Source organism: Eschscholzia californica, unplaced genomic scaffold, assembly GCF_041429995.1.
Source record: "Eschscholzia californica isolate CP2 unplaced genomic scaffold, dmEscCali1.0.p SCAF_1, whole genome shotgun sequence".
NCBI lineage: Eukaryota > Viridiplantae > Streptophyta > Magnoliopsida > Ranunculales > Papaveraceae > Eschscholzia > Eschscholzia californica.
The window spans coordinates 75982703-76008858 of NW_028238198.1; the positions used below are offsets into that span (position 1 = coordinate 75982703).

General features: G+C 36.4%; 2 protein-coding genes and 2 long non-coding RNA genes across 4 annotated transcripts; all 4 read right to left on the minus strand.

Annotated features, from left to right (window-relative positions):
- Positions 1-358: 358 nt before the first annotated feature.
- Positions 359-2073, minus strand: LOC147569221 (uncharacterized). Its single transcript, XR_015238604.1, has 3 exons — positions 1850-2073; positions 819-985; positions 359-542 (listed from the first exon to the last, which is right to left on the minus strand). It is a non-coding gene; the product is annotated as an uncharacterized LOC147569221 (long non-coding RNA).
- Positions 2074-10749: 8676 nt separating this feature from the next.
- LOC147569222 (uncharacterized) lies at positions 10750-11352 on the minus strand. The gene is made up of 2 exons (XR_015238609.1): positions 11269-11352; positions 10750-11041 (listed from the first exon to the last, which is right to left on the minus strand). It is a non-coding gene; the product is annotated as an uncharacterized LOC147569222 (long non-coding RNA).
- Positions 11353-13710: 2358 nt separating this feature from the next.
- Positions 13711-14928, minus strand: LOC147569223 (protein SRC2-like). The gene has a single exon (XM_086655678.1). The coding sequence runs from the start codon at positions 14762-14764 to the stop codon at positions 13844-13846; it is 921 nt and encodes a 306-aa protein (XP_086511804.1). The 5' UTR covers positions 14765-14928; the 3' UTR covers positions 13711-13843.
- A 4228-nt stretch (positions 14929-19156) lies between these two features.
- On the minus strand, positions 19157-24511 carry LOC147569224 (PWWP domain-containing protein 1-like). Its single transcript, XM_086655679.1, has 2 exons — positions 22979-24511; positions 19157-21837 (listed from the first exon to the last, which is right to left on the minus strand). The coding sequence occupies exons 1-2, from the start codon at positions 24228-24230 to the stop codon at positions 19577-19579; spliced, it is 3513 nt and encodes a 1170-aa protein (XP_086511805.1). The 5' UTR covers positions 24231-24511; the 3' UTR covers positions 19157-19576.
- Positions 24512-26156: the final 1645 nt, after the last annotated feature.

Consider the following 26156-nt stretch of genomic DNA (forward strand, 5'->3'; position numbering starts at 1 on the left):
TACTAAATGTCTCAACATAACCCCAATTTCTCGAACACAACTCAAATTATTAAAACAACTCATTCATTTCATCAACATTCCAGAGAACAAAAATTGGACTACAAATGCTTCCAAATTGTCCCTTGCTACCTTGTGAACTGCAATTTTTCTTCTTTTGCTCACTTGACACAAAGTAATAGATATGTTAGATCATTCAGCAAAATGTTCCAACACGACTACAAATGCTACAACACTGTAAGCTGATGCCAATGATTTTTAGAACTTTTCACAAAACCCTAAGAATAAGAGTACGAATAAGTGAAGCAACATTTTACGAAATGCGAGACCACAAACAATACTGAGAGGACAAACTCCAAAATGTCTCGAAATTATGTAAAATGCTTAAAAATGGTTTGAAATATTAATAAAATATTTAAAGTAGTTTTCTTCTTAAAACAAAGAAGAAATTGAAAATCAAAAATAGTTTTCTTCTTCTGCTCCCTAGCCTCTGTTGGTTGAGCCTCCACCATTGGCTCTCTCGTTTTCGATGTATACGATCGATGCTTCACACAAACAGTAACAGATATGTCAGGGCATTCACCAAATTGTCCAACACTACACTGAATGCTACATCACTATAAATAATGACAGATCATTTTGCAATGTGTCTACACAATAAGCCTAGACCAATGGTCTACACAATAATGACAGATCATTAAGTGAAGTAACATTTTACAGAATGACAACACACTAACAAATATGTCAAACCATTATATGAAATGTGAGAGCACAAACATTAATTAGAGGACATTCTCACAGATGTGTATAGACTAACAGACCTTAGCTTGTTTAGGACTCGCTACTTTCTTGCCTTTTTTGCTAGGCCCAGCGGATGATGGCTCTTCACTAGCCCTCTTTCTAGGGCTAGCCCTTACTGGAGTCTGTTGTCTGCTTGCTGGACCATCTCCTTTTTTGGTTGCAGCTTTAACCATCTTGGTAAATTTATCTGCAAAATTTGTTATGTTTGTATTAGACACCCACATGTTTGAAACAAGCCCAAAATGTATGTACACAACCAAAATGGCTAAACATAATACTAATTTCTTTTACACAACCCTGAATCTTAAAAAAAAACCGTTCATTTCATCAACAAAGCCAAACCCCCATAAATCCAAATCAAAGTACTAAATTTCTCCACAGACACCTAACTTTCGTATCAAACCCCTAAATGTTAAAACAAACCTAACCTAGAAACTTGATGAAGATTCATAAACACCCAAATTACCTTCTGTGAAGATGCATGCTTCTGAAATCACAAACAACTATCAAAATGGCTAAACATAATCCTAAATTTCTTTAACACAACCCAGAATGTTAAAACAAATTATTCATTTCATCACCAAAGACAGACCCCCAAAAATCAAAAACAAAGTACTAAATGTCTCCACAGAAACCTAACTTTCGGATCACACCCCTAAATGTTAAAACAAACCTAACCTAGAAGCTTGATGAAGAACCATAAACACCCAAATTACCTATAGTGAAGATGCATGCTTCCGAAATAACAAAACAACAACCAAAATGTTTTATCACAAACTGGAGAGCAACTTAACCCTAAAACTTTTTTGAAAAACAACCCAAAATATTTTATCACAAACTCAAGATCAGAGTACTGAACTTGAAATAATAAACCCTAATTGTTTGAAAACACACCCAAATTTTCGAACACCCCTAAAACTGTACCAACAACCCTAAAATATTACCAACAAACAAGATCTGAAAGAAGAAACCCCAAAAATGTTCTAACAATCCAAATAATTTACCAACAACAGAGAGAGGATCAAGATTTAGAGGAAGATTAGAGGCGTACCTGTGTTTGAAAGAGAGAAATAGAGAGAGAAGCACCAGATTTGTTGAAAGAGAGCGAAATAGAGAGAGAAATAAGTAGATCAAGTTGCTTAAACTGCTTTTCACGAGAGAGAGAGAATCGCCGGTAACGTTTCGATTCTCAGTGGTTAATGGCTGCAATGGTTTCGGTTGAAAAAAAGATAGAGAGAGAGATAGAGAGAGATGGAGAGGAAGCGTTTGAATGAAGAGTGATAGAGAGAGATGGTTTGTGTGTAATCAAGAGAGAGGGTTTGAATGAAGAGAGAGAGCGCGGAGACCGAGAGAGAAAGAGAGAGGCTGGCATGTGAGAGGGGTTGTGTCAATCAAGTCAGGGATAGAAAGAGAGAGGCTGGTTGTTTGGGCGGGAAATGAGTGTGGGACAAGAGAGGTAACGTTTTCTTTAGGAGGGATAGGAAGGTAATCTAACATTTTGGGTTTTTTTTGGGATATAATTCCCTATTGGTTGGATTTCCTATTTAGGCTCCTTTTTTGGGCCTTAGATTTATCCTCTCATGGATTAACTAGACTCCAATATACATAAAAAAGTTCTATATCCATTTATTACCATAATACATTGACAACATATTGTGAGAATAGCCCCACATGAGAGAAGGGGTAACTAGCAACCAAGAATATAATGTATAGGTCCTCTCCAATCATAGTCAATTGGTTTTGAGTTGGATGGTCACAAAATTAACATGGTATCAGAGCTAGGCCCACACGTGATAGGCTTAAAAGCTACACGTGTTCCACGTCGCCTAAAGAAATACACGTGTTAGGCTCAAAGAACGCCACACGTGAAGGGGCGTGTGAGAATATTCCCATATGAAAGAAGGGGTAACTACTAACTAGCAACATTTGTAGCCAATTGATTTTGAGTTGCTCTTAACAAAAAAAAATTGATTTTGAGTTGGATGACCACAAACTTAACATCACACTTTTCTTATAAGTTTAAAAACTTAACCCATCTTTGAAAAATGAAGTTTGGTTGCAAAATTTTTAGGAATACCTCAATTTATCATGATTTTCTTCTCTTTAAGAATTACACATCAAGTATGATCTATTTTAGAAAATTCAATTCTAGTTTATTATAAGTATCTATCACGCACCAAATCCGAGTCTGTTTACCTTGTAATCCTTTATCAAACTTCCCAAGAAGAAACTAGAAGCTGCCATGCAATTGCCGTGTTAAATTTTTAAATCATCTTAAGTAACAGTAAAAATTAGAAACCTGGGTCTCGTTCACTCTCTTTATCGGTACATCAACTAAAATCCTTTCTAGCAGTTGAAGTATTTCCTTCAACTTTTAGAAACTTTCTATTTCTAATTTTTCCCCCAAAACAAAAAGTATTTATATGAGGAATGACCCCCTCTCCTCTTTCCACAAAAAATTCTCCTCCAAATTCCCAGAAGTTCTTGAATTTAGTTCTGAATTCACAACAGATTAGAACTTAGAGAGAGAAACAAAGAGAAACGAAATAGAAGCTTGAACTCATAATTCAGCATTTTTTTTATCATCAAGCTTCTGTTGACTGGTCTTGGGCTAGGGCTAAGAATAGGTTATTCAGGTTGTTTACCCGAACTAATTCAGATTCAGGAAGTGGAAGCGAATTGCAAAGAATGAGATCAATTACTGAAACAAGTTTGGTTGGGAAAAGCAAAAGAGAAGAATTAGATTCCTTAATTACTATATTCAAGATTAAATTTGAATCACTACTGGAAAAGGTATCGATTATCGATGGAGAAGAGATTTGTTCTATATGTCTTAATGAGATTAAAGGAGATGAAGGAAGAATTACAGAGTGCTCGCATGTTTTCCACTTCGATTGTTTATTCCTATGGGCAAAACAACAACTAACATGTCCTGTTTGTAGATTTGATTTATGCTGTGAAGATTGAAGAAGATTAGGGTTTAAGGTTTCTTTGTTCTTGTAATATTTGGATAACCTCTGTTGAATACAACTATGGTTCTAGACTAAGTTTTTCTTTGTTTTTATACTAGTATTTCTTTTAGTGCTTGTTCTATTATGTGAATTTTGTCTAGGGTTTTATACTATCTAGTTATTGCTCTCATAATTCTTACTTGATAGTTGATGATATCTATTCACAAAAGTGATTTAGTCGGTCCGAAGAAGATTGCCAATTAAATCCATTATTTGGAGACAAAGTGCTAGCACGTGTCAATGACAACCCTAGGTTCCTCTCCTTGAGTCTGAAATACTACAAAATATTGTACATTTGAAACAAATTTGAAGAATTTGGGTATTGTTAAGCAACATTATCGTACTTTCGTAACTTATTCAACCTTAGTTATGATATATTACCACTCTTAATAGCGCTCGTTGAGCTCACTCTCCATATTTATTTTATAGAATTCATTAGAAGACCATTCTTGCACGCTTGTTCGATTCAACAATACACATGTGTACTCTAACCATTATATCAGGATTAAGGTCGAATCGTTGATTATTGTTGGGTAAACCTAGTTAGCCTTTCAATTATATAAGTTTTGGACTGTTAAATGATGTCCATGATTTTACCCAAAGACAAAATCTTCAGTAAGAATTTACAGTTCTGTTCTAAGTCAGGTAGTACAATATTATGAAGGCAGAATCTTCCATATAAGGAGGGAGAGAAATAAGTTTTTAATGTTTGATGAAAAGAGGGGTTTTAGTTTTTTTTTTTGTTCCCTTATTTAGTAAGATATAAAAAAAGCATTTTTTGTATCTTCAAACTAACAGTGGAGGGCTTGGTAAGCAAAGTTATTTTTGTCCAATTACAATAGCCCTGTTTTGATGTTGAAGCTCTAAAATCATCAACAACATTAGGGGTGGTCAACAGTCAATTGTCTGACTATTTAGAATTAATTCCTAACTAAACTGTAAAATAATTATAGGACTAAATCATCCGCCAAAACCAATTATCAACCAAGGCTTGGCTCCACTTAACTTGACCGAATTTGGTTGATCAAGGAAACCAATTAAGGATGGAAAAAAATGAAACTAAACAAGAAGATCACAAATTGAAATTTAAAATCAATCTGTAGACAATTTCTATCAAATATTAGTTATTAATTCATAAGTAATATATAATCCGGTTTTATAAACCATCTAAACATTGTTTCGTTAGTATTCGCTTCGGTTGACAGCTCACTCCAATAAACAGAGGCGGAGCCAGAAATTAATTAAGGGACGGGTTGAAAATTAGAACTAAAAAAAAGTAATTTTATTTCGAGAAATTTGGCCAAAACTCCCTAAAAAAATTTGAGTTTTGGTTAAAAAGGATTTATCAACTTTTTATAGGCTTCAGCTCCCTATGGCATTTTTGTAAATAATTTAATATAGGGGAAAGACAAAACTGATCTTATTGCAAATCAGATTGCAAACCAATTTGCAAACGAGAGTGCAAACTAGTTTGCAAACGAGATTGCAAAGCTTTGCAAGACAAATCAAATTGCAAAATAGTGCAAACTAGTTTGCAAAGCTCTGCAAACCATATTGCAAAGTGTGTGCAAAGTCATTGCAAGACAAACAAGATTGCAAAGCAATGCAAACGGGATTGCAAAGTTCTGCAAACCAGTTTGCAAAGCTCTGTAAATCAGATTGCAAACCAGTGCAAACCAGTTTGCAAAGCTCTGTAAACCAGATTGCAAAGCACTGCAAACTATTTGCAAAGCTTCGCAAGCTAAGATTCCAAAGGCAATTTCGGCATTAGAAATGGGAGTGCTTTTAGAATTGTCCTTCAAGCCTATTTCCAAACTATATATGGGGCCTAAAAGGACAAAAAGATAACTTGTCTTTTTGACAAAAAAAAAACACAGGAAATTGGATCGGAAAAAACATGAAATTGGGTCTCCTGTTTCATTTATCAATAATCTGTAGTAATTTTTTAATCTCGTATATGTAGTAAATTTTAATGGCCAGCGCTTTGGGGAAAGCTAAATAGTTTCCGGGGTGTGAAGACTTGGTCAAAAATTGGTCAATTTTGTTTGGCAATTATTTAGGGGGAAAGCAAAATAGCTTCTCCACCTCAGCTCTCTCTCTCTCCACCTCACTTCTCTCTCTCCACCTCATCTTCTCTCTCCCTACCATTCTCTCTCTCTCTTCTCTGATTAGGTCGCCGGCTGGAAAATTTTCCGGCCGGCGACCTAATCGGAGAAGACAAAGAGGTGAGGTGGAGAGAGAGTGAGGTGAGGTGGAGTGTTTTTTTTATTTCCCGTTAAATTTATTTCCCCGGAAAATTTTTAAAATTCTACATATTCCCTTTAAAATTTCACACCCGAAAACTATTTAGCTTTCCCCAAGCGCTGGCCATTTTAATCTGTTACCTATAAATTTACATACATGATTTATAACAAATCAAACTATTTATAACTGTAAATATTACCTATGTTCATACGATATATTAAGTTATAAGTGAAAAACTAAAAACTTGAGTCTCCCGTCACTGTCTAATACTCAACATATTGGAATTATATGTACTCTATTAGTTATACTTATGTTAGCGTAGGTCATAATCTTATTTTCTATTACAAAAACTTTGTTGAATGATTTGCAGTTATATAGAATGAAAAGAAAAAAGTGAAGATATTAGTGAAAACTGGAACAATAGAAAAACCAAAAATAAATTTTCCTACAAATTTTGTTTGTTACAAAAGGTTATGCCTAACCAAACATGACCTAGCTTTAGAAATTTAATTGGAAAAAAGAGCAAAATGGGGGGTGAACAATTGGTTTCGAACACGTTACCTTCTGGTGTATTGAAAATTAACAGAAACTTTTCCAATGAGCCACTAGCCTTGTATGATTTGGATTTACTACTTATCTTTATCATGATATTACACCAGGGCTGCAGCCCGGTAGAGCCCACTAGTGGCTCCGCCTCTGCCAATAAAGAAAAATACTACGTTTTAGTTTTAGTTTTTTTCTTTTATTTTTATTTTTATGAAGGATACTAGGTTTTAGCTTAGGTATGATTTTTTTTGTTGTTGAAATAAGTATGAACTTAATAATTTGCAGTTCACAATTCAACTGTCATATTATTCTGTCAGCAAAAAAAAACTGTCATATTATTATTAAATCCAATAATCCCCCAAATACAACTTTGATGCCCTAAAAAAATGCCCTAAAAACCCATCTTCCAAATCCCAATTCAACCACGTAGAAACAAGTTAAAACTTAAAAAACCTAAAAATCAAAACCACCTCCATCATCAAAACAAGCATCATAACCGGCATCATAATTTGCTGCATCAGAAACCATGTCTCTGATCAAAAGGCCACCCAAAGCTCCTCCCAGCTCCTAAACCCATTCCAAACTTGTTCTTCTTAGGTGGTTGCCCTTGCTGTGGTGGGTACCCATATCCAGCCTTTGGTTGCTGCCGTGGATACCCTACCGGCTCTGGCGGGTACGGTCCGGCATGTGGTGGTGGGTACGGCCCTGCTGGTGGCGGATACACCCTAGATATTTTAGTCACTTAGTTCCTGAAGAATTTGAGAAATTACATGACACCATTAAAATTTCTGCCACTATGACGATTTTTTTCCATTTCAAAAGCATTGGAGTGGCTACGGGGTGTGAAAATCTCTGAGTTAGTTAGGTAATGGATTAACTAGACTCGAATATACATAGAAAAGTTCTACATCCATTTATTATCATAATACATCGACAACATATTGTGAGAATAGTCCCACATGGGAGAAGGGGTAACTTGCAACCAAGAATATAATGTATATGTCCCCTCCACTCACAGCCGATTGGTGGAAGGCCAAGAAATTAATGAGGTATCATAGCTAGACCCACATATCTTAGGCTCAAAAAATGCCACATGTGAAGGGACGTGTGAGAATAGTCGCACATGGGGGAAGAAGTAAATTGGTTTTGAGTTGGATGGCGACAAACTTAACATCACACTTTTCTTATAAGTTTAAAAACATAAGCCATCTTTCAAAAATGAAGTTTGGCTGCAAAAATTTTAGGAAGACTTCAATTTATCATAATCTTCTTGTCTTTAAGAAATATCAAGCATGATCTATTTTAGAAAGTTCAATTCTAGTTTATTATAAGTATCTATCTCACACCAATTGGGAGTCTGTTTACCTTCTAATCATTTATTAAACCTCCCAAGAAGAAACAACATCTAATTTTTTTTTGGGTTATTTCCCTAAGGGCCCCCTACTTTGTGACCAGCTTCCCGCCTGGCCCCCTACTTTACGAGAAATACCCATATGGCCCCCTAAAACCGTTAACTTTAACTTTCCGTCACTCTCTCTCCTCCATCTCTTTTTCTCTCTCTGCCATGTCACGCCAACTCATCTGTTAGGCCACCTCATCACCTTCTCCGGCAAGGTCGCCGGCCGGCCAAATTTCCGGCCGGCGACCTTCAAACTAAAAAAAAAAAAATAATTTTTTTTTTTTTTTTTTATCTCTCTCCTCTCTCTCTCTCTCTAAGAACTCCGGCGAAGGAACCCTTCGCCGGAGTTCGCGGTCTGTTCGTGAGAACAGACCTCTGTTCTCACGAACAGTCCACTGTTCGTGAGAACAGACGAACTCCGGCGAAGGGTTCCTTCGTCGGAGTTCTTAGAGAGAGAGAGAGAGAAAAAATTTTTTTTTTTTTTTTTTTTTTAGTTTGAAGGTCGCCGGCCAGAAATTTGGCCGGCCGGCGACCTTGCCGGAGAAGGTGATGAAGTGGCGTAACAGATGATGTGGCGTGACATGGCAGAGAGAGAAAAAGAGATGGAGGAGAGAGAATGACGGAAAGTTAAAGTTAACGGAATTAGGGGGCCATATGGGTATTTCTCGTAAAGTTGGGGGCCAGGCGGGAAGCTGGTCACAAAGTAGGGGGCCATTAGGGAAATAACCCTTTTTTTTTTGTCTACCCACGTCAAAACTAGAAGCTGCCATACAATTGCCCATATTAAAATTTTTAAATCATAAAAGTACCGAGGAAAATAGCCTTGTACATTCTTTTCCCCTTTTTCTTTTAATTCAATCCTATTATTCAAAAAAAAAGTAACAAGAAAAATTAGAAACTTGGGTCTCGTTCACCCTCCTTAACCTTACGTCAACTAAAACCCTTTCTCGCAATTACCAATATTTCCTTCCACTTTTAGAAACTTTCTATTTCTAAGTTTCTCCAAAAAAAACGTATATATAGGGAATGCCCCCCTCTCCACCTTCCACAAATCATTCTCTTCCAAGTTCCAAGAAGGTCTTGATTTTGATTCTGAATTCACAAAAGGTTTAGACTTTAGAAAGAGAAACAGAGAGAAAAGGCATAAGAGTTTGAACTCATAATTCAGCATTCTTTATCATTAATCAATCAATAGAAATAAGAAGAACCCAAGATGAACAATCATATTCATTCAAATAATAATCAAGTTCCTGTTGGGTGGTCTTGGGCTAGGGTTAAAAGAAGGTTATCTAGGTTGTTTTCCCTAACAAATTCAGATTCAGGAAGTGGAAGCCAATTGCTAAGAACAAGGTCAATTACTGAAACAAGTTTGGTTAGGAAAAGCAAAAGAGAAGAATTAGATTCCTTAATTACTATATTCAAGATTAAATTTGATGAAACTTTACTGGAAAAGTTAATGATTCTTGATGAGGAAGAGATTTGTTCTATATGTCTTAATGAGATTAATGGAGATGATGGAAGAATTACAGAGTGCTCGCATGTTTTCCACTTCGATTGTTTATTCCTATGGGCAAAACAACAACTAACTTGTCCTGTTTGTAGATTTGATCTATGCTCTGAATAAAAGTTCATGTGAAGAAGATTAGGTTTTTGTTTTTTTGTTCTTGTAATGTTTGGATAATCCGTGATGAAAAGAACTATGGTTCTAGACTAAGATTTTCTTTGTTTTTTCTTGTATTATGTGATTTTTGTCTAAGGTTTTATACCATCTAGTTATTGTTTTCATAATTCATACTTGCTATTTGATGATATCTGTCCCCGAAAGTGATTTAATTGGTCTTCTTAAGTGATTCAATCCGTTTGAAGAAGATTGGCAATTAAACCTAGTGTTTGCAGACAAAATATGAGCTAGACATGTCAACCACAACTCTAGTCTATGTTATATGACTATAGGTTCCTTCCCTTGAGTTTGGATGCTACAAAATTTGAATTCAAGTTGAAGCTAAAGAATACACTACTATACTCCTGTCTGGGTGTTCCACGCTCTAAAACCATCAATAATATTAGGGGTGAGCAACAATTAGTTGACGATGAAGCAGAAAATAATACTATCATTTAGAACGTTTTTGCTTTTCTCTATGTATGAAGCTTGACCAAAACAATGGAAATCCGACTTTCTCATTCCTTCTGTGTCATCTTAATATCTGCTACGTAATCTTCATATTGTATCATGTCCTTATCGATCATGTATATTGGAAGAGTAAAATTTACAAATATAGAATCTTAAAGCTACTGGATGGGAGACGTATGTTGGTTGATTGGGCCACTCGCTTTGTACAGGCCTAATAGGTCTAAAAATCTTAATTAGAATATTTATGTATCTATTTGGGTTTTGATTGATGCAATTGCATTTACATCTCTCCTGGTTGAGTTCAACTGAAAAAAGCAAGATAAAGGTGACACTTAGGTGACGGTGAAAAAGATGAACATGAACTTTGTCTACTCTGAGGCTGTTGCTTTCCTCCATTCATGTCAGTGAATACACGAAAAAGAAATACAAAGAAAAGAAATGTTAACCGATGAATGAATAAGAACACTATCATGTCAGTCGACACCGCTCCCACTGTGAAAGGCCAGTCTACTAGTTCATAAAGCTTACGAGTTATATTTCGACTCTCTATCCCGGGGCAGGACTGTTACGACCTAGGTGATCGATGTGGTTTTAAGACAATGTAGTATATTTGTCGATGATTTGATGAACGAACAACCTCTATTTCAAAAACTCACAGAATATTATTCACATTCCTATATCAACCATAAGTTACAAAAATTTGCATATTTGACTAGTTTTGTAGTGATATCTTGAGGGATGATTCAGCAGAAGGAATTCAATTGTGATTTTCAGTTTAGCTGCGGAAGTGAATATTCATAACGGACGGCTGAAGGAGAGTGTGTTGGATTGACAGAGCGAGGGGCAAAATTGGGTGGAACAGGAACGCCGAGATCTTCTTCGCCTGACCATCAGCACCGCCACTTTCCGGCCCTGTTTCACCCCAAAGACATTTAGTAAGTTAAAAGGAAAAAAATTAAAATCAATCCACAAACTAAGAAACTTAGAGCTCAAGAAACTATATATATAAAACTTCATGAAGTTTTTTGAAATAAGTTGCCAGACTCATCGTACACATGGTGATTGGGTTCGTTTTCAGGACGTGGGGATGCTTTGTACTGATTTTGTTAGTCTCTGAGCTTGTTTTCAAAGATAATCACCTGGTTTAATCTTGAACTTGAGGATATGAGGGTTTCTCCTTGAAATAAACTTGATGGGGTGCTCTGTCGATGGCCTATGTCGATACGATCTGTTGCGGATATTAGCTGCGACCAGAGAACAATATCAAGTCAAGAATCATCATAAGAAATCTACTGTAGTTTGTGGCAATTAGTCAATGCAATACAAAGGGTAAAGAATTATTTTTAAATCATAAAGGTAACAAGAAAAATCAGAAACTTGGGTCTCGTTCACCCTCCTTAACCTTACGTCAACTAAAACCCTTTCTGGCTATTAGCAATATTTTCTTTCACTCTTAGAAACCTTCTATTTTTTTCATCAAAAAAATAGAAACTTTCTATTTTCTGAGTTTCTCCAAAAAAAACGTATATATAGGGAATTCCCCCCTCTCCACCATCCACAAATCATTCTCTTCCAAGTTCCCAGAAGGTCTTGATTTTGATTCTGAATTCACAAAAGGTTTAGACTTTAGAAAGAGAAACAGAGAGAAAAGGCATAAGAGTTTGAACTCATAATTCAGCATTCTTTATCATTAATCAATCAATAGAAATAAGAACTCAAGATGAACAATCATATTCATTCAAATAATAATCAAGTTCCTGTTGGGTGGTCTTGGGCTAGGGTTAAAAGTAGGTTATCTAGGTTGTTTTCCCTAACAAATTCAGATTCAGGAAGTGGAAGCCAATTGCTAAGAACAAGGTCAATTACTGAAACAAGTTTGGTTAGGAAAAGCAAAAGAGAAGAATTAGATTCCTTAATTACTATATTCAAGATTAAATTTGATGAAACTTTACTGGAAAAGGTAATAATTCTTGATGAGGAAGAGATTTGTTCTATATGTCTTAATCAGATTAATGGAGATGATGGAAGAATTACAGAGTGCTCGCATGTTTTCCACTTCGATTGTTTATTCCTATGGGCGAAACAACAACTAACTTGTCCTGTTTGTAGATTTGATTTATGCAGTGAAGATTGAAGAAGATTAGGTTTTTAGGTTTCTTTGTTCTTGTAATATTTGGATAACCTTTGATGAGTAAAACTATGGGTTCTAGACTAGAATTTTCTGTGTTTTTATAGTTGTATTTCTTTCCGTGCTTGTTGTTTTAGGTGAATTTTGTCTAGGGTTTTATACTATCTAGTTATTACTTTCATAATTCTTACTTGACAGTTGATGATATTTGTGTCCCGAAAGTAATTCAATCGTTCTAAAAAATATCGCCAATTAAATCCGTTATTTGCAGACAAAGTGCTAGAGGTGTCATTGACAACCCTAGTCCATGTTATCAAACTATAGGTTCCTTCCCTTGAGTCTGAAATACCAAAAAATATTGTATTTGAAACAAATTCTAAGAATTTGGGTATTGTTAAGCAATATTACCATACGTTCCTAGCTTACTCAATGTTAGATACGATACATTACCACTCTTAGTAGCTCATTGAGCTCACTCTCCCTATTTATTTGATATTATTCATTAGAAGACCGTTCTTGCATGCTTGTTCGATGCACATGCCACGTGTGTACTTTAACCATTATACTATTAAGATTAACGTTGATTATTGTTGGATAAACCTAGATAGCCTTTCAATCGTCATTTTCTGACGGTTAAACAATGTCCATGATTTTACCCAAAGACAAAATCTTCAATAAGAATTTACAGTATCTATATTAAGTCAGGTAGTGTAGTATTATGAAGGCAAAATCTTCCATAAAAGGAGGGAGAGAAATAAGTTTTTAATGTTTGATGAAAAGAAAGGTTCAGGAACTTTGGCGTTCCCTTATTTAGATCAATTATATACACATATGTATAGATCGGTCGGTTCGATTTCGGCGATTTTCAAAAACTCAAGCCGAAGTCAAACCAAACAATGATCAGTTGATAGTTTTTCAGCCGAGCGGAATATTGATCGGTTCGGCCTGAAAACCATTAAGCTAAATTGTGTGTGTCGAAGTCAGGTCGCGGAACCAAACCGTTATATAATGACCGGACTAAATCATAGACCAAAACCAAGCCCAGATCAGACTAAATCATAGACCAAAACCAAGCCCATCAAATTTTCAAACAACTTCGTTTGGTTTGACTCAATTTCACTCGGACTGAATGGGGTTAATCACATAACTCAATTAATCAAATCAAACACGAAAAAAATGAAGACGAACAAAGAAGACAGAAGTTGAAATTTAAATAAATCTTTGAATAGTCTATATCAAATATTAATTATTAATTCCATAGTAACATAATGCATTTCACTTTGGTAATTTAAAAGATTCATACCGAAAACAAACTAAATCAATCAGCTCAGTTTTTCAACCCAATCGATATCAACATTGTTTTGTTAGTCCAAAACCCATTGAGTTCGGTTGGCAGATCACCCCATTAAAGAAAAATAGGTTTTATCTTAGGTATGAACTTACTAATTTGTACTTAGTACAATTCAACTGTCATATTATTATTAAATCCAATAATCCCCCAAATACAACTTTGATACCCTAAAAACCCATTTTCCGTATCCATCCCAATTCAACCACGTAGAAACAAGTAAAACTTAAAAAAAAACCTAGAAATCAAAACCACCCCCATCATCAAAACCAGCATCATAACCAGCATCATAATCAGCTGCATCAGAAACCATGTCTCCGATCAAAAGACCACCCAAAGCTCCTCCTAGCAACCCAGCTCCTAAACCCATTCCAAACTTGTTCTTCTTAGGTGGTTGTCCTTGCTGTGGCGGATACCCGTATCCCTGCTGTGGTGGGTACCCGTATCCTTGCTGTGGTGGGTACCCATATCCTTGTGGTGGTGGTGGATATCCACCTTGTGGTGGGTACCCGTATCCAGCCATTGGTTGCTGTGGTGGATACCCTGTCGGCTGCGGCGGGTACGGCCCAGCATGTGGTGGTGGATACGGCCCAGCATGAGGTGGTGGATACGCCTGATACGGAACACTTGTACCAACCGGAGCCGGGTATGCCGTTACAGGTTCCTCCAATTTCGGTGCCGCCGAAGAAGCTTTAGCCGGATAAGCGTTAATAGGGTTCTCCATCTTAGGTGCCGGCGATGGCGTTACTTTCTCGCCGAATTTGTAAGAGAAATTCAATTCCCCTTTAGGTTTCCCATTTGTTTTTCTAACCTGATAACTCACAAATCGATTTGAATTTCCATCTCCAATTGAATCAAGAAGTTCTTTAATGGGTACATGAACTTCACCAATATCTCTATCACCAAGAAGACGTTCAGATCGGAGTTGAAAAATAAGAATCAAACGGTTTTGATTTGCTGATGCTTCATCAATTATGAATTTCATTGGAAAATTCCAAGATGGGTTTTTACCACCATCATGATCTACTGGTGTTTTCTGTTTTGTTCTTGGATCACCTCCAATTGAAACAAGAATATAAACTTTCATCTTTGAGAAAGTATTAACATTCTTGAGATCTTTAGCAGAGATTATATTAATCTCCAAGTTTCTATACTCCATGATTAGTTCAAGAAAAACCTAATCACCAATAGTATTGTTGTTGTATTGATCAAAAAGTGTCAGAGAAAGAAAATTCTAGAGAGAGAAAGTTGATGGTAAGAGAGAAAAAAGTGATGAACGAAAAGACATAATGGGGTTTGGAGAATTTATAGTGGAGAGGGGTATAACCGGTGCAAGGGAAATTTCGCTGGATTATATTCTAATTTTGGGTTACCAACGTGGGTAATAAAGACTCCAGTTTTAACGCTGAGAAGATATGGACGTTAGATTTAATCGTCTCGTCACATTTTAACCGTCAAAAAGTTAGGTACTTTTCCTATAAGTTTACACGTGGGTTACCAAAAGTTGGACACGGTGTGAACGCGTAATACAAGAGGATTACTGGAAAGCCCTGGAATGTGAAGGAAAATACAAGGAAACCCGTCGTGATGTTTATCTTTGGAAGGAGAGAATGGAGATAGCTCAAAAACAACTTATAGAGCCCGTCCACCAACCTTTGGTGCAACGGTTTGACACCCCTCATAAGTCCTTGAGGTCGCAGGATTTAGTCTTGGAGGAAGCAGTTTGCCATCAGAATTTATCCTATGTAATTTAAGCTATAAATAATGTAATAATTTGTCGGGTTTTAAGCCTCTTTGTTGTTGGGCTTTTGACCTCTTTCATTCTTGGTTTAAATTAGGCGGTTATCGTGCTAATTACATCTTCCGACGCATCAATGCCTTGTAACGATATCGTAGTCGAATTCTCAAAAAAAAAAAACTGATAAAGCCCGATACCGACCCATTTGATTATAACGGGCTAGCCTTGGGGTGCAAACGGTCTGCACAGACTAATGCACAGACTAATCACGTTGGGGACTCACAAAGTAAAATATCAGGGACGACATGATAGATAACCCTTACAATTAAGAGTGTCAACGGGTCGGTTCCTGATCGGGCATTTCACTAGCCAAAACCGAAATCTATTAAAATTTACAGTTTTGGATCTTATAAAAAGTGCGGGTACCTGTCGAGTAACGTGTGTTTATCAGTTCTCTTTAGGACTCTCTATTTAATCATTTTTCACCACTAATCTGGAAAGTTATACTTCACTCAAAAACTCAAATTTATTGTATAACCTACTTTTTTTTTTTTTTGATGAAATATTGTATAACCTACTTAATAAGAGATACATGAACTCCAAAAACCTAGAGGTCCCAGGTTCGATTCTCAGAGGAGGTGGTTTCCATGGTTTATTGAACTTGGGTTATTAACGTATAAATAATGTTGTTTGGCTTTAGTCATAGTTTAGTTGGGCTATAGGTCCATTCTTTGTATGAGTTTGAATTCGGCAGTTTCGTGCTTATCACATCTTTGATGTATCAATACCAATGTAATGACTATCGTAGATCGTAGTCAATTTAAAAAAATAAAAATAAGAGAAACATGAACGAATTATTAAAATTTACAACAAATCTTATTATAATATATTTTAAATTGTCGTAAACTTTATTATAAGTAAATTTTGATTATCAACTAAGAATTTTATGTATAAGTGAGAAATTCAAATGACATAATTAAAACATAATTAACAAAGAATAAATAATGGGGACCTTCATATCTGCAAAAGAGTCGTTCAATCGTGTATTATAGTTGGGTATTACCCAATTGGTATTGAAATCTTATCGGTTCCAATCGGGTGATACCCCGTGGGGTATTGGATTCTTATCGGATATGAAAATGAGAATCCAGAACCGACACAGACAATTCCGGTTCCGGTTCGATTCCGAGTGATCGAGGACCCATTGGCACCCCTATTAACAATAGTCTTTTTAATAGTAATTATAATTATGTTAATTTCTCCAAATCAATGACATATTAGTAAGGAATCCTTGTGATTTAGAGTGACCATTTATAATTTGTGAAGTAAAAGATTAACCTAAATCTATATAGTCAACACTTGGTTGCCCAAGTGGTCGAGGTTTTAAATTCGATTACTAAAAAAGGTGGAATCTATAGTTACTAAATTTGAGTTATTTAGAAGTATAAATAGTATGATAAGTAGTTCGACTTTAGGTTCTATATTGTTAGGCTTTAAACCCCTTTAGACAGTTACCGTGTTTATCACAACAAGATGATGTATCAATATTTGTTAAATAAGAGTTGACCATTTATAATGTGAAGTAAAAGATTAACTTAAATCTATAATTTTGATCTTCCTTAAATAAGATTAAAAAACTGGTGAATTATGAAGACAATGTGGGGGTTCTATTTTGAAAAGCAAAGAGCTTTTTTTTTTTCTTCTTTCTAGGTTTGATTTTTGAATCTGACTTGAGTTATGAATTGATTCAAAATGATTTTTGTTTCTCCGACTTGTGATGATAAGTATTTCTTTCCAACATATGATGACAAATTTATCTCAATGATCATTATAGTTAATATTTGGGTCAAATATACAATAAACACCATTTAGCATATCATGCATGTTACAAACAGTCCAAAATAAATACTGTATTATTTTGTTTGATTTTTGATGAAATCTGTATTTTTTTTTGTTGAAAAGAGAATAATATTAACAAATTAAAGCACGATAATACATATTAGAAATGAAATTTGAAACGCATTTCTGGAATGGCAGAATCTATTGTCTTGTTTATTTTTTGACCATTTTGCTAGCGTGTCAGTTGGATTAGTCCAAAATAAATACTTTGTCCTGTCAAATTTGATTCAAATATATCTGATTTACACTTCCTAAATTGTCTAACTTGTAAACTTCTTTTAACGAAAAATAAATAAATAAATTGTAAACACAGTTATAAAAGAGACCACTAAACCAATTTGTTCTGTCAACAAAAAAAAAAAAAAAAAAAAAAAAGACCATTAAATCTATTTGTTTGAGAAGTGAAACAAATTCTACCTCTCATCATTTGGCATATTCGAAGGTCTAAGGATGCCCCCAAGTCATAGGAGGAATATTATGGATTTGGGTCCTTTTTTTTTTTTGTTAAAAAAAAAATATTTTTTTTTTTGGACATTGGGCAATGCATGAAGTGAAAGATATTAGAAAAAATATTTTGGTGTTGCAGTAAATATTATTTTTCTTTGTTCATTTGTCATTCTTTTCTCCCATAGACTATTGTCTAATTTCTTTTATTTTTTTTCCTTTAGTTTTTTTTTTTTACTTTTATTTGTTGTGACATCTTTACAAATTAAACTTTAAAGTTTCTTTCTCTGTCAACGAGTAATCTTTCTGTAGTACTGCCTAAATTGTTTTCGTTTTTCTATAGAAATCTGAATTCAGTTTTACTTAAATTGAACAATTACGTACATTATCTTCCTTGCAGAATCGAGTCTTACAGTAAGTTTCTGACATGTTATTTTATTGAAAACACATGCCTGTAAAATGAAGACCTGCTGAAGGTCCGAATTTACTCTAAGCAAAACAACTAAAACTGAACAAATTATATTCCAAAATATAGATTATTAGAAAAGTTTCTTTCTCTGTCAACGAGTAATCTTTCTGTAGTACTGCCTAAATTGTTTTTGTTTTTCTGTAGAAATCTGAATTCAATTTTACTTAAATTGAACAATTACGTACATTATCTTCCTTGCAGAATCGAGTCTCACAGTAAGTTTCTGACATGTTATTTTATTGAAAACACATGCCTGTAAAATGAAGACTTGCTGAAGGTCTGAATTCACTCTAAGCAAAACAACTAAAACTGAGCAAATTATATTCCAAAATATAGATTATTAAAAAAGTTGAACAACACCAAAGCCTAAGTTGGACGAATAAATACCCTAGATCTGTATCATATGTGTAGTCTTACAGTAAGTTTCTGACATGTTATTTTATTGAAAACACATGCCTGTAAAATGAAGACTTGCTGAAGATCTAAATTCACTCTAAGCAAAACAACTAAAACTGAACAAATTATATTCCAAAATATAGATTATTAGAAAAGTTGAACAACACCAAAGCCTAAGTTGGTCGAATAAATACCCTAGATCTATATCATATGTGTTTTTCTTAGCTTAGGGAAGAATTATTCCTTTTTCAAAAGGATTTATGCTGGATACCCTTTTGTTCTGTCCTTTGTTTGTACAACCATCAAAATTAAAATAAGTATATGCAACTTATAATATTCCTCTTGCCCCATTAAGTTTTCATTTTTCCTTGGACCGAGTTAAGAATAAGGTGGGTAGCAAAATAAAACAAAAATCAATCGTTGTTGATTTGAATAAACAACTCCGACAAACAATTAAACATAATTGAATTGCTACCCTATGAGGTCTTATCTTGGAAGTTATACCTTGGTGGTCAATCACATCATACTATATTGTGCCCAAACTTCATTTCTCAAAGATTATGTGGCTTAAGAGGCAGCCAAAAGAAAAGAAACTAACAAATAAATACTGTAATGAAATCATTCATGTATTTTGGGTGTAAGAATGTTGAAAGTACACAAAACAAGTACACCTACTGACAAAGTTGGGCTTTGAATCAAATAAAATCCATCACCATGGTAAACCAAAAGAGAGATGAGAGAGATGAGATAAGAGAGTATGAGAGAAGAGAGTAAAAGAGATGAGATGGTGTAGAAGAATTCCAAACTAGGAAGTAGGAACCATCTTGGCATCTTCATGAAGACATGAACCGGCCGAAAAGCCTAATTATGAGCCACCCCCCGGCCTACAAATTTTTACATACTCTTCATTTTCGCTTCCTTTATCTTTCGTCCCTCCAAATTATGCGGTATATCCATCGCAAGCTGGTGAACTCCTCCCTCTCTATATCTCTCCCTCTACACTGTTATTTCACCTCCTCTCTAATTCAGAGAGAATGGTAAGGTGAATAGCCTAAAGAGGAGGTGATGTCCATTACTATATCATTGCATTTTACCATTAGGCTAAGCATCTGACTAGATATATCTGTCTTGTTTGTGCAGGTAGAATTATGGGTATTGTTCCTATTCTTTTCCTCCTCTACTTGGACTTGGTTCCAAGTATGATAAAGATGATCATTTGGTTGATGTATATATGGAGAAGGTGATTTCGGTAAATGCCCGATTCTTTGATTGACATTAGCCTCAAAACTACTACTACTACTACTACCACCATTTTGATTATTAAGAGATAAAAGAGGCTGTGATTGAGGAATAACCTTTCGAAAGTTGTTATTATTAACATCCATAGCAAATGAAGAAGACAATGATGATCCACCACCACCACCGGCACCACCACTTTCTTCATTACTCAAGTTGAACCTTACACGAGGGCTCTCTCTCGGGTCACCATTCAGAACCAATCCTGTTTCGTCTCTTGATGGTTTCTTCAGGCAGGACTTCAGTGGCACGGCTGGGCTCTGTTGAGTATGTTGCTGCATTAGTCCATGCTTGATTGGTGGGACCTTGTCAGAAGCATCCTCTAGCTTAGAAGATTTAGGCATCTCTGCTGCTGGAGCTGCAACATCTCTCACCTGGTAGTTGACCCTAACTTGACCAAAGAGGTTATTTTGGATAGCATGATTATATGCAGCTAATGCATGAGACTTGTTCTTAAATACAACTCGGCAAGTAAACGTTTTCCAAAACACACGAAAACCAGATTGATCAAGTGGACCAAACCGTGCAAACCTTGCTTTCAGCTCCGGAATTGATGGCAAATTAGTTCGATAAGGAAACTTCAAAGACAGCATTGCTGGCTCAACCACTCTCGCCACTGGTTCAGGCTTCTTCGGTGTCGTGTCCACCTTTATCGGTTTCTTCTGCCCAGTAATTCTTGCCTCTTTCTGTTCTACGAGCTTCAGTGCTTGCACTTTCTTGCTTACAGTCTTCTTTTCAGTAGTCAATGACTTCAACTCATCTACTCTCTGAACCCTCTTGGCAGCTTTTTCTTCTTGACGACCAGATAAACTCCTTTTACGACCTGATATTGTAGGATCATCGGGTCTGCCTACTGGTTTTCGTGATGCTGGGTATGGGTCCTTTGGTTTCTTACTGAGAGGTGTCATAGCAATGACATAAAGTTCGGAAGTTCTGGCTTCAGTAGTGGTGACAGGGGCTACTTTCATTTGATAAACAAGGGATCGAAATTGGAGAAGAGTATTTTTTACAATTTGCGGGCTGTTTCTTTCGATACCATGGAATGGATCAGTAGCTAGAGCTAACAAGTCATCAATTAGTTCTGGAAGTTCAAGCTTGACAGTTGCTAGGTCGACCCTTGGTGAAGCTAATACAGAATCAGAAGAGAGACCTGCACCATCATCATTCCTCTGAGTCGAACTAATCTCAGAAGATTCCACCACAGACCCCTCGACTTTCAAGGTTTTGGGAACCTTACGAGGGTGATCCTCGAGGACTTCTTCCAGCTTTCTCTTCTTTTTAACATTCTTTTCCAGTTTACCAGTTTTACCAGAACTCAATTTCTTTGGGTGCTTAAGAACTTTTCCTTTCTTAACCACCCCATCTGAATTCGTACCAAGAACCCCTTCTCCAACTTTCCCCAGTTCATCAGGCTCTGAATGGTAATCAAGTGATTGTTTGGATTGTTCAGAACCTTCAGACAATGATGATCCACTGGGTACATTCGTAGCAGCTTCTGATCTTCCAACCACACCAGAGTCGTGAAGGTTCCGATCCTTTGGGTTTACATTTGCAATTGGTGCTGCTCTTTCATTAATCTCATGCAACACACTCATACCTTCATCCGAGGGTTTGTTCATTTGCAAACCAACAGAAGCTGGAGGTGCCATATCAAGCCGCTTCACATGCGTCTGTCCATCATCAACCCTCGTTTTACCAACTACCAATTTCTCACCAGTGGTTTCAGATCCTTGACCACTTTCTCTGGAAGACAACGCTATAACACCCCTGCTGATGGTTTGGTTTCCATCTTGTTTGGGAATATCCTGAGGCTTCATTGAGACAGTTGAAGTTTTCTTCTGCAAAATAGAATTTGTACCCTTGCCCAGTTTATCCTTCTTCTTGAGTACATTATTATTCTTCTTGGATTGGTCCTTTACTTTTGAAGGCTTTGAGTAGCTTTTCATATCACCTAGTGCTTCAGCCATCACCATAGGACCACTCAAAGGAGCTGAAGAAAAGGTAACCGATAGAAAACATAAGAAAGGTACAGAGTTCTTCAATTAATTTAGGTTTGTAAAACTGCGTCTGCTACACAGTATCTTTTATGGCACCGACCTAATTTTTCAGTTCTGGTGAAACCAGAAATGATATATTACATGGAACAACCACTTATTTAGTTATAGACATAATTAAACTATTAAATATGTCACTCACACCTCATAAGTAGAAGAGTGGTCTACAAAAAGCTAAATCTAATTAACCATTACATATAAATAAGATCAGAGAGGATATTTCAGAGAAATGTGCATTCACTCGTGCAGTCATGTTCCATAAGAGGTGACTTGCTCTTTTGGCCTAGCACCCAAGGAAATGTCAATCACTTGATGATATGTGAAATGTGTGAGCCATGAAAATATATCTTGCATATAATGATGTGGTATTGATGTTGCATGAAAAGATAACCCGTGCATCACCTTCTAAAGTTTGAACTCGTGTTTTACGACAAGAGAGGTTTTATTGCAATATTAAGGGAATTTCAGGAAGAAACTAGAAAGACGACATGGTACCAAAAACAGGTAGGATGCTTTCGAAACTAAAATTCTTATTATCTTTGTTCCTCTAATGACTAAAGAGCCTAATTCTGCAGTCTTAGTCCAAGGAGATAAAACTACGAACTACGAAGACAATCTAAATTCAATGGTTGACATCTGAACAAGGTTGCAGAATGCTCTAGAGAAACTTGTTCGTTCCAGGCTATCTGAATTCCTAGAATTACTATATATATTAACATCCGCGAGCATTGAATTTGATGATAAATACAGACTCAATCAGATGACTTTCTAGAGGCTACTCTACTCTATATACATAAGTTACATCAGCAAAGTCTATACCAATTAATATTCACACAATACAAAATAAACACCCACTTCACCTAGGTGTAGAACTAATACGCTATCTATACATAATTCTAAGGGATAAGACAATTAGGTAAACAAGATATGTTTGTGCTTTGTGCGAACAGATAGTAGAAACACATTACGGACAACACATGATCCTTACTTCCACATTGTAGTAACAATGTAATACTAAATCAATATATGAATTTATGAACAATATTTCAGTATTGAATATATATTTTGAATTTATACCTCGAGATGGCCCTTTAGCAAGCTGGTCTGTCCTGGCCATCGAATCATGACTGGGCCGTATGGGCTGTGCTCCAAATGCCTGAGCATAGGTCTCATCGAACTCCTCAAAAGTTGCCCTTCGAAGAGCAAGAAGCATTGCCACATTCTTCACCGAATTAATACCCTTTTGATCATTACCCCAAGTACTCATCGCCAATTGATGTACAAAAGAAAGTGCCTCAAGCGGTTCAAAGTTATTTCTTGACTTCTTAATCTGCTTAGTTGAAAATATTCCTCCTGGTTCATAACCAACCACATCTACTTCGAAGTACCCTTGAACCTTTGTTTGCCGAAAATTGTACGGGTTTCGACAACAACAAATCAGACCCAGGGCAGCTCTCCTCCTAGATTCATCAATGGCTTCTTCTACTGCTCTAATGAAAAATCGGGAATTCGATTGTTGTGATTTCTCAGCATAGTTAGGATCAAAAGGAATGAGTTCTGCAGGATCAAACCACCCATAACTACTGTCACCAAAGAAAGCAACCAATATATGACCTTCTCTCTTTGTCCGGCGAACAGAGGAAGTTGCTAAAGCTTCATTGAAGATTTGCCCTGGCCACCATGGATGAGATTTCACTTTACCCCAAACCATATCCCCTGGTTCAAATCCACAGCTTAGGGCCTTCTCTGCTTCTGACCCCAATGCCTCCCCAAAAGAAATTTCATCTCTTTCTTCTGTTATCGTTCTCACTGCCCCCAAATCACTCTCCACATTAACACTACTCTGATCCCTCTTTACCCCCTCAGCCTTCATTTCGGAAACCCTAGATTTAATTTCTGTCGAGCCAAACTCAGTAGAAACCCTAGAATCCGATTCTGTGGAGTCAAATTCAAGAGCAACACTAGATTCCTTCTTCATTCCTCCAGAATCGGCCTCAAAAGAAACCCTAGCTTTCTCAGGCTCTGTTTTATCAGATTCTACATGTACAGTATCATTTCCATTAACCGCCTGCAAGTTATCCAAAACCCTAGCTTCAACTTTTTCATCCAATCCTTCCTTAACGACTTCAGGAGACACACCAACCGCACCATCAATTTTATCGCCACCGGAGATTATTCCATTCGAGCTATGCATAAGATTTTCCTCAAGACTGTCACTTGAATCCATTATTGCTCGTTTCGAAGGGGATATCGTCTGGAACGGAGGAGTTTCGATCGGAATTAAATCGGATTTCTGCTCTAATTTGCAGTTGTTCATCATTGATACCATCTCTCGGAGATGGAGAATGAATGAGAAACCCTAGGAATCGAAAATTTTGAAAAGTTTGAAGAAGAATAAGAAGAACGGGTCCGAAGATGTTTTTGAATGAAAACCGATTCAGTTTTGCGCCGATCTCTGAAACTTGACACAGTTGGTCTGGAAAAGTCGAAAAAGATGGTTCTGAGCTTTGAAATAATTTGTTGGAACAAAAACTACTATGAGCCTTTCAACAAAAAAAAAAAAAACTACTATGAGCAAGCGAGACTAGAGAGAGAAAGAAGGTAGTAGTTATGGGTCTACTATGGTGGGCCTAAATATCATATACGAAGGAAATTTTAAATGCACTCGCCATTGGTTGTTATATACACTCACTTCCCATTTGATTTGAACAAAACCCATACCTTTGATGAGAGCGTATATAAGAAAAAGGGCGATTTTATAGGGCCCCTCGTCCTTTAAAAGCGGCTCCCAAATCTCTCATTTTGGTTAAGCCCCTCGACCGATCAAAAGTCCCACCCCTTTTTCATCTTCCTCATAACCTCTATTTCATCATCTTCTTCTTCTTCTTTTTTCAGTTTAGCTTCTCTCTCTTTCTCTCTGTAAAATCTAGCACCTCTATCACTACCGTCATTTTCATCTTCATCTGTCCCTCATTCTCTCTCGAGTTCTCTCTTTCATTCTCCCTATTTTCATCTTCATCTGCATCCCTTCCTCTTTCATCTTCCTCATAACCTTAAGTTTAGTTTTTATTGATTTTTTGAAACTACACTGTTTGAATACTTGAATCTACTAGTTAGCAACACAAGGAAGAAGATTTGCGGACTTTATTTGGAAGCATTTCGTCTGGAAGCGGGTGAAAATCAACAGATGAAGATGAGACCCTCAAGTGAGCTTTCAGGTCGCACCAGACCAAAAAGCTACTGGGGGCAAATATGATGAGTGCTCGAGCCGTAAATGTTGCATAATCAGGCCCGAGCCCACCGAAAATTGGGCCAATAGCACCAGTAATTGCTGGACCAGTTTTCGGTCGGCTCCGACCAAATTATGTAACATTTTACGGTGGTCTCATACCGAATTATGCAACACTTCGGCGGGCTCGATCCGTAAAATGTTGCATAATTCGCCCTGAGCCCACCGAAAAATTGGGCTAGTAGCACTAGTAGTTCTGTTTCATCTTCTTCTTCAGTTTATCTTCTCTCTCTGTAAAATCTATCACCTCTATCAATACCGCCATTTTCATTTTCATCTCTCTCATTCTCTCTCGGTTTCTCGCCCGTTCTCTCTCTCTTTTCATCTTCATCTCTTCCTCTTTCATCTTCCTCAAACCCTAGGTTTAGTTTTTTGAAAGTTTTAGTTATCACCAAAGTGGAAGAAGATGAATGTTTGGGGATTTGAGTTTTGGAGAGATTTAGGGTTGAGATATGTAGATTGCTAATGCGGGTGATATACACCCTTAAGTGGGTTTTTTCAAACAATTGTATGGGGGGCCATTTAACCAAACAAGATCAATTACTATTTACCAAGTCAATGAATTCATGGGGAGGTCTTTTAACAAAAATGGGAGGGATCTATAAAACTTCCCTAACAAATATGACGAGTGCATTTAAAAGTCTCAGAAATTTTATTGGCCCCTCCAACTCGGTTATAGCATTGTATCCTGGTGTTAGAGCATCTCCAACCCCACTCGGCTGAAGTCTTAAATTTGAATTTTTAGCCCAAGACCACAACCACCACCACATTAGGGTAACTCCTTCCAGCACCAAATTAGGAAACTAACTTGATCTTGGCTGAGTTGATGATTGATAGTTCCGGTTGCATTTTTCATTTAATATATGTTACCATTATTAGTATTGCATCAAACAGCATGATACATTATATAGACGTCCTTAACTACATAAATTGTCAATTAAAGCTGTATTAAAAAGACTGAGTGAA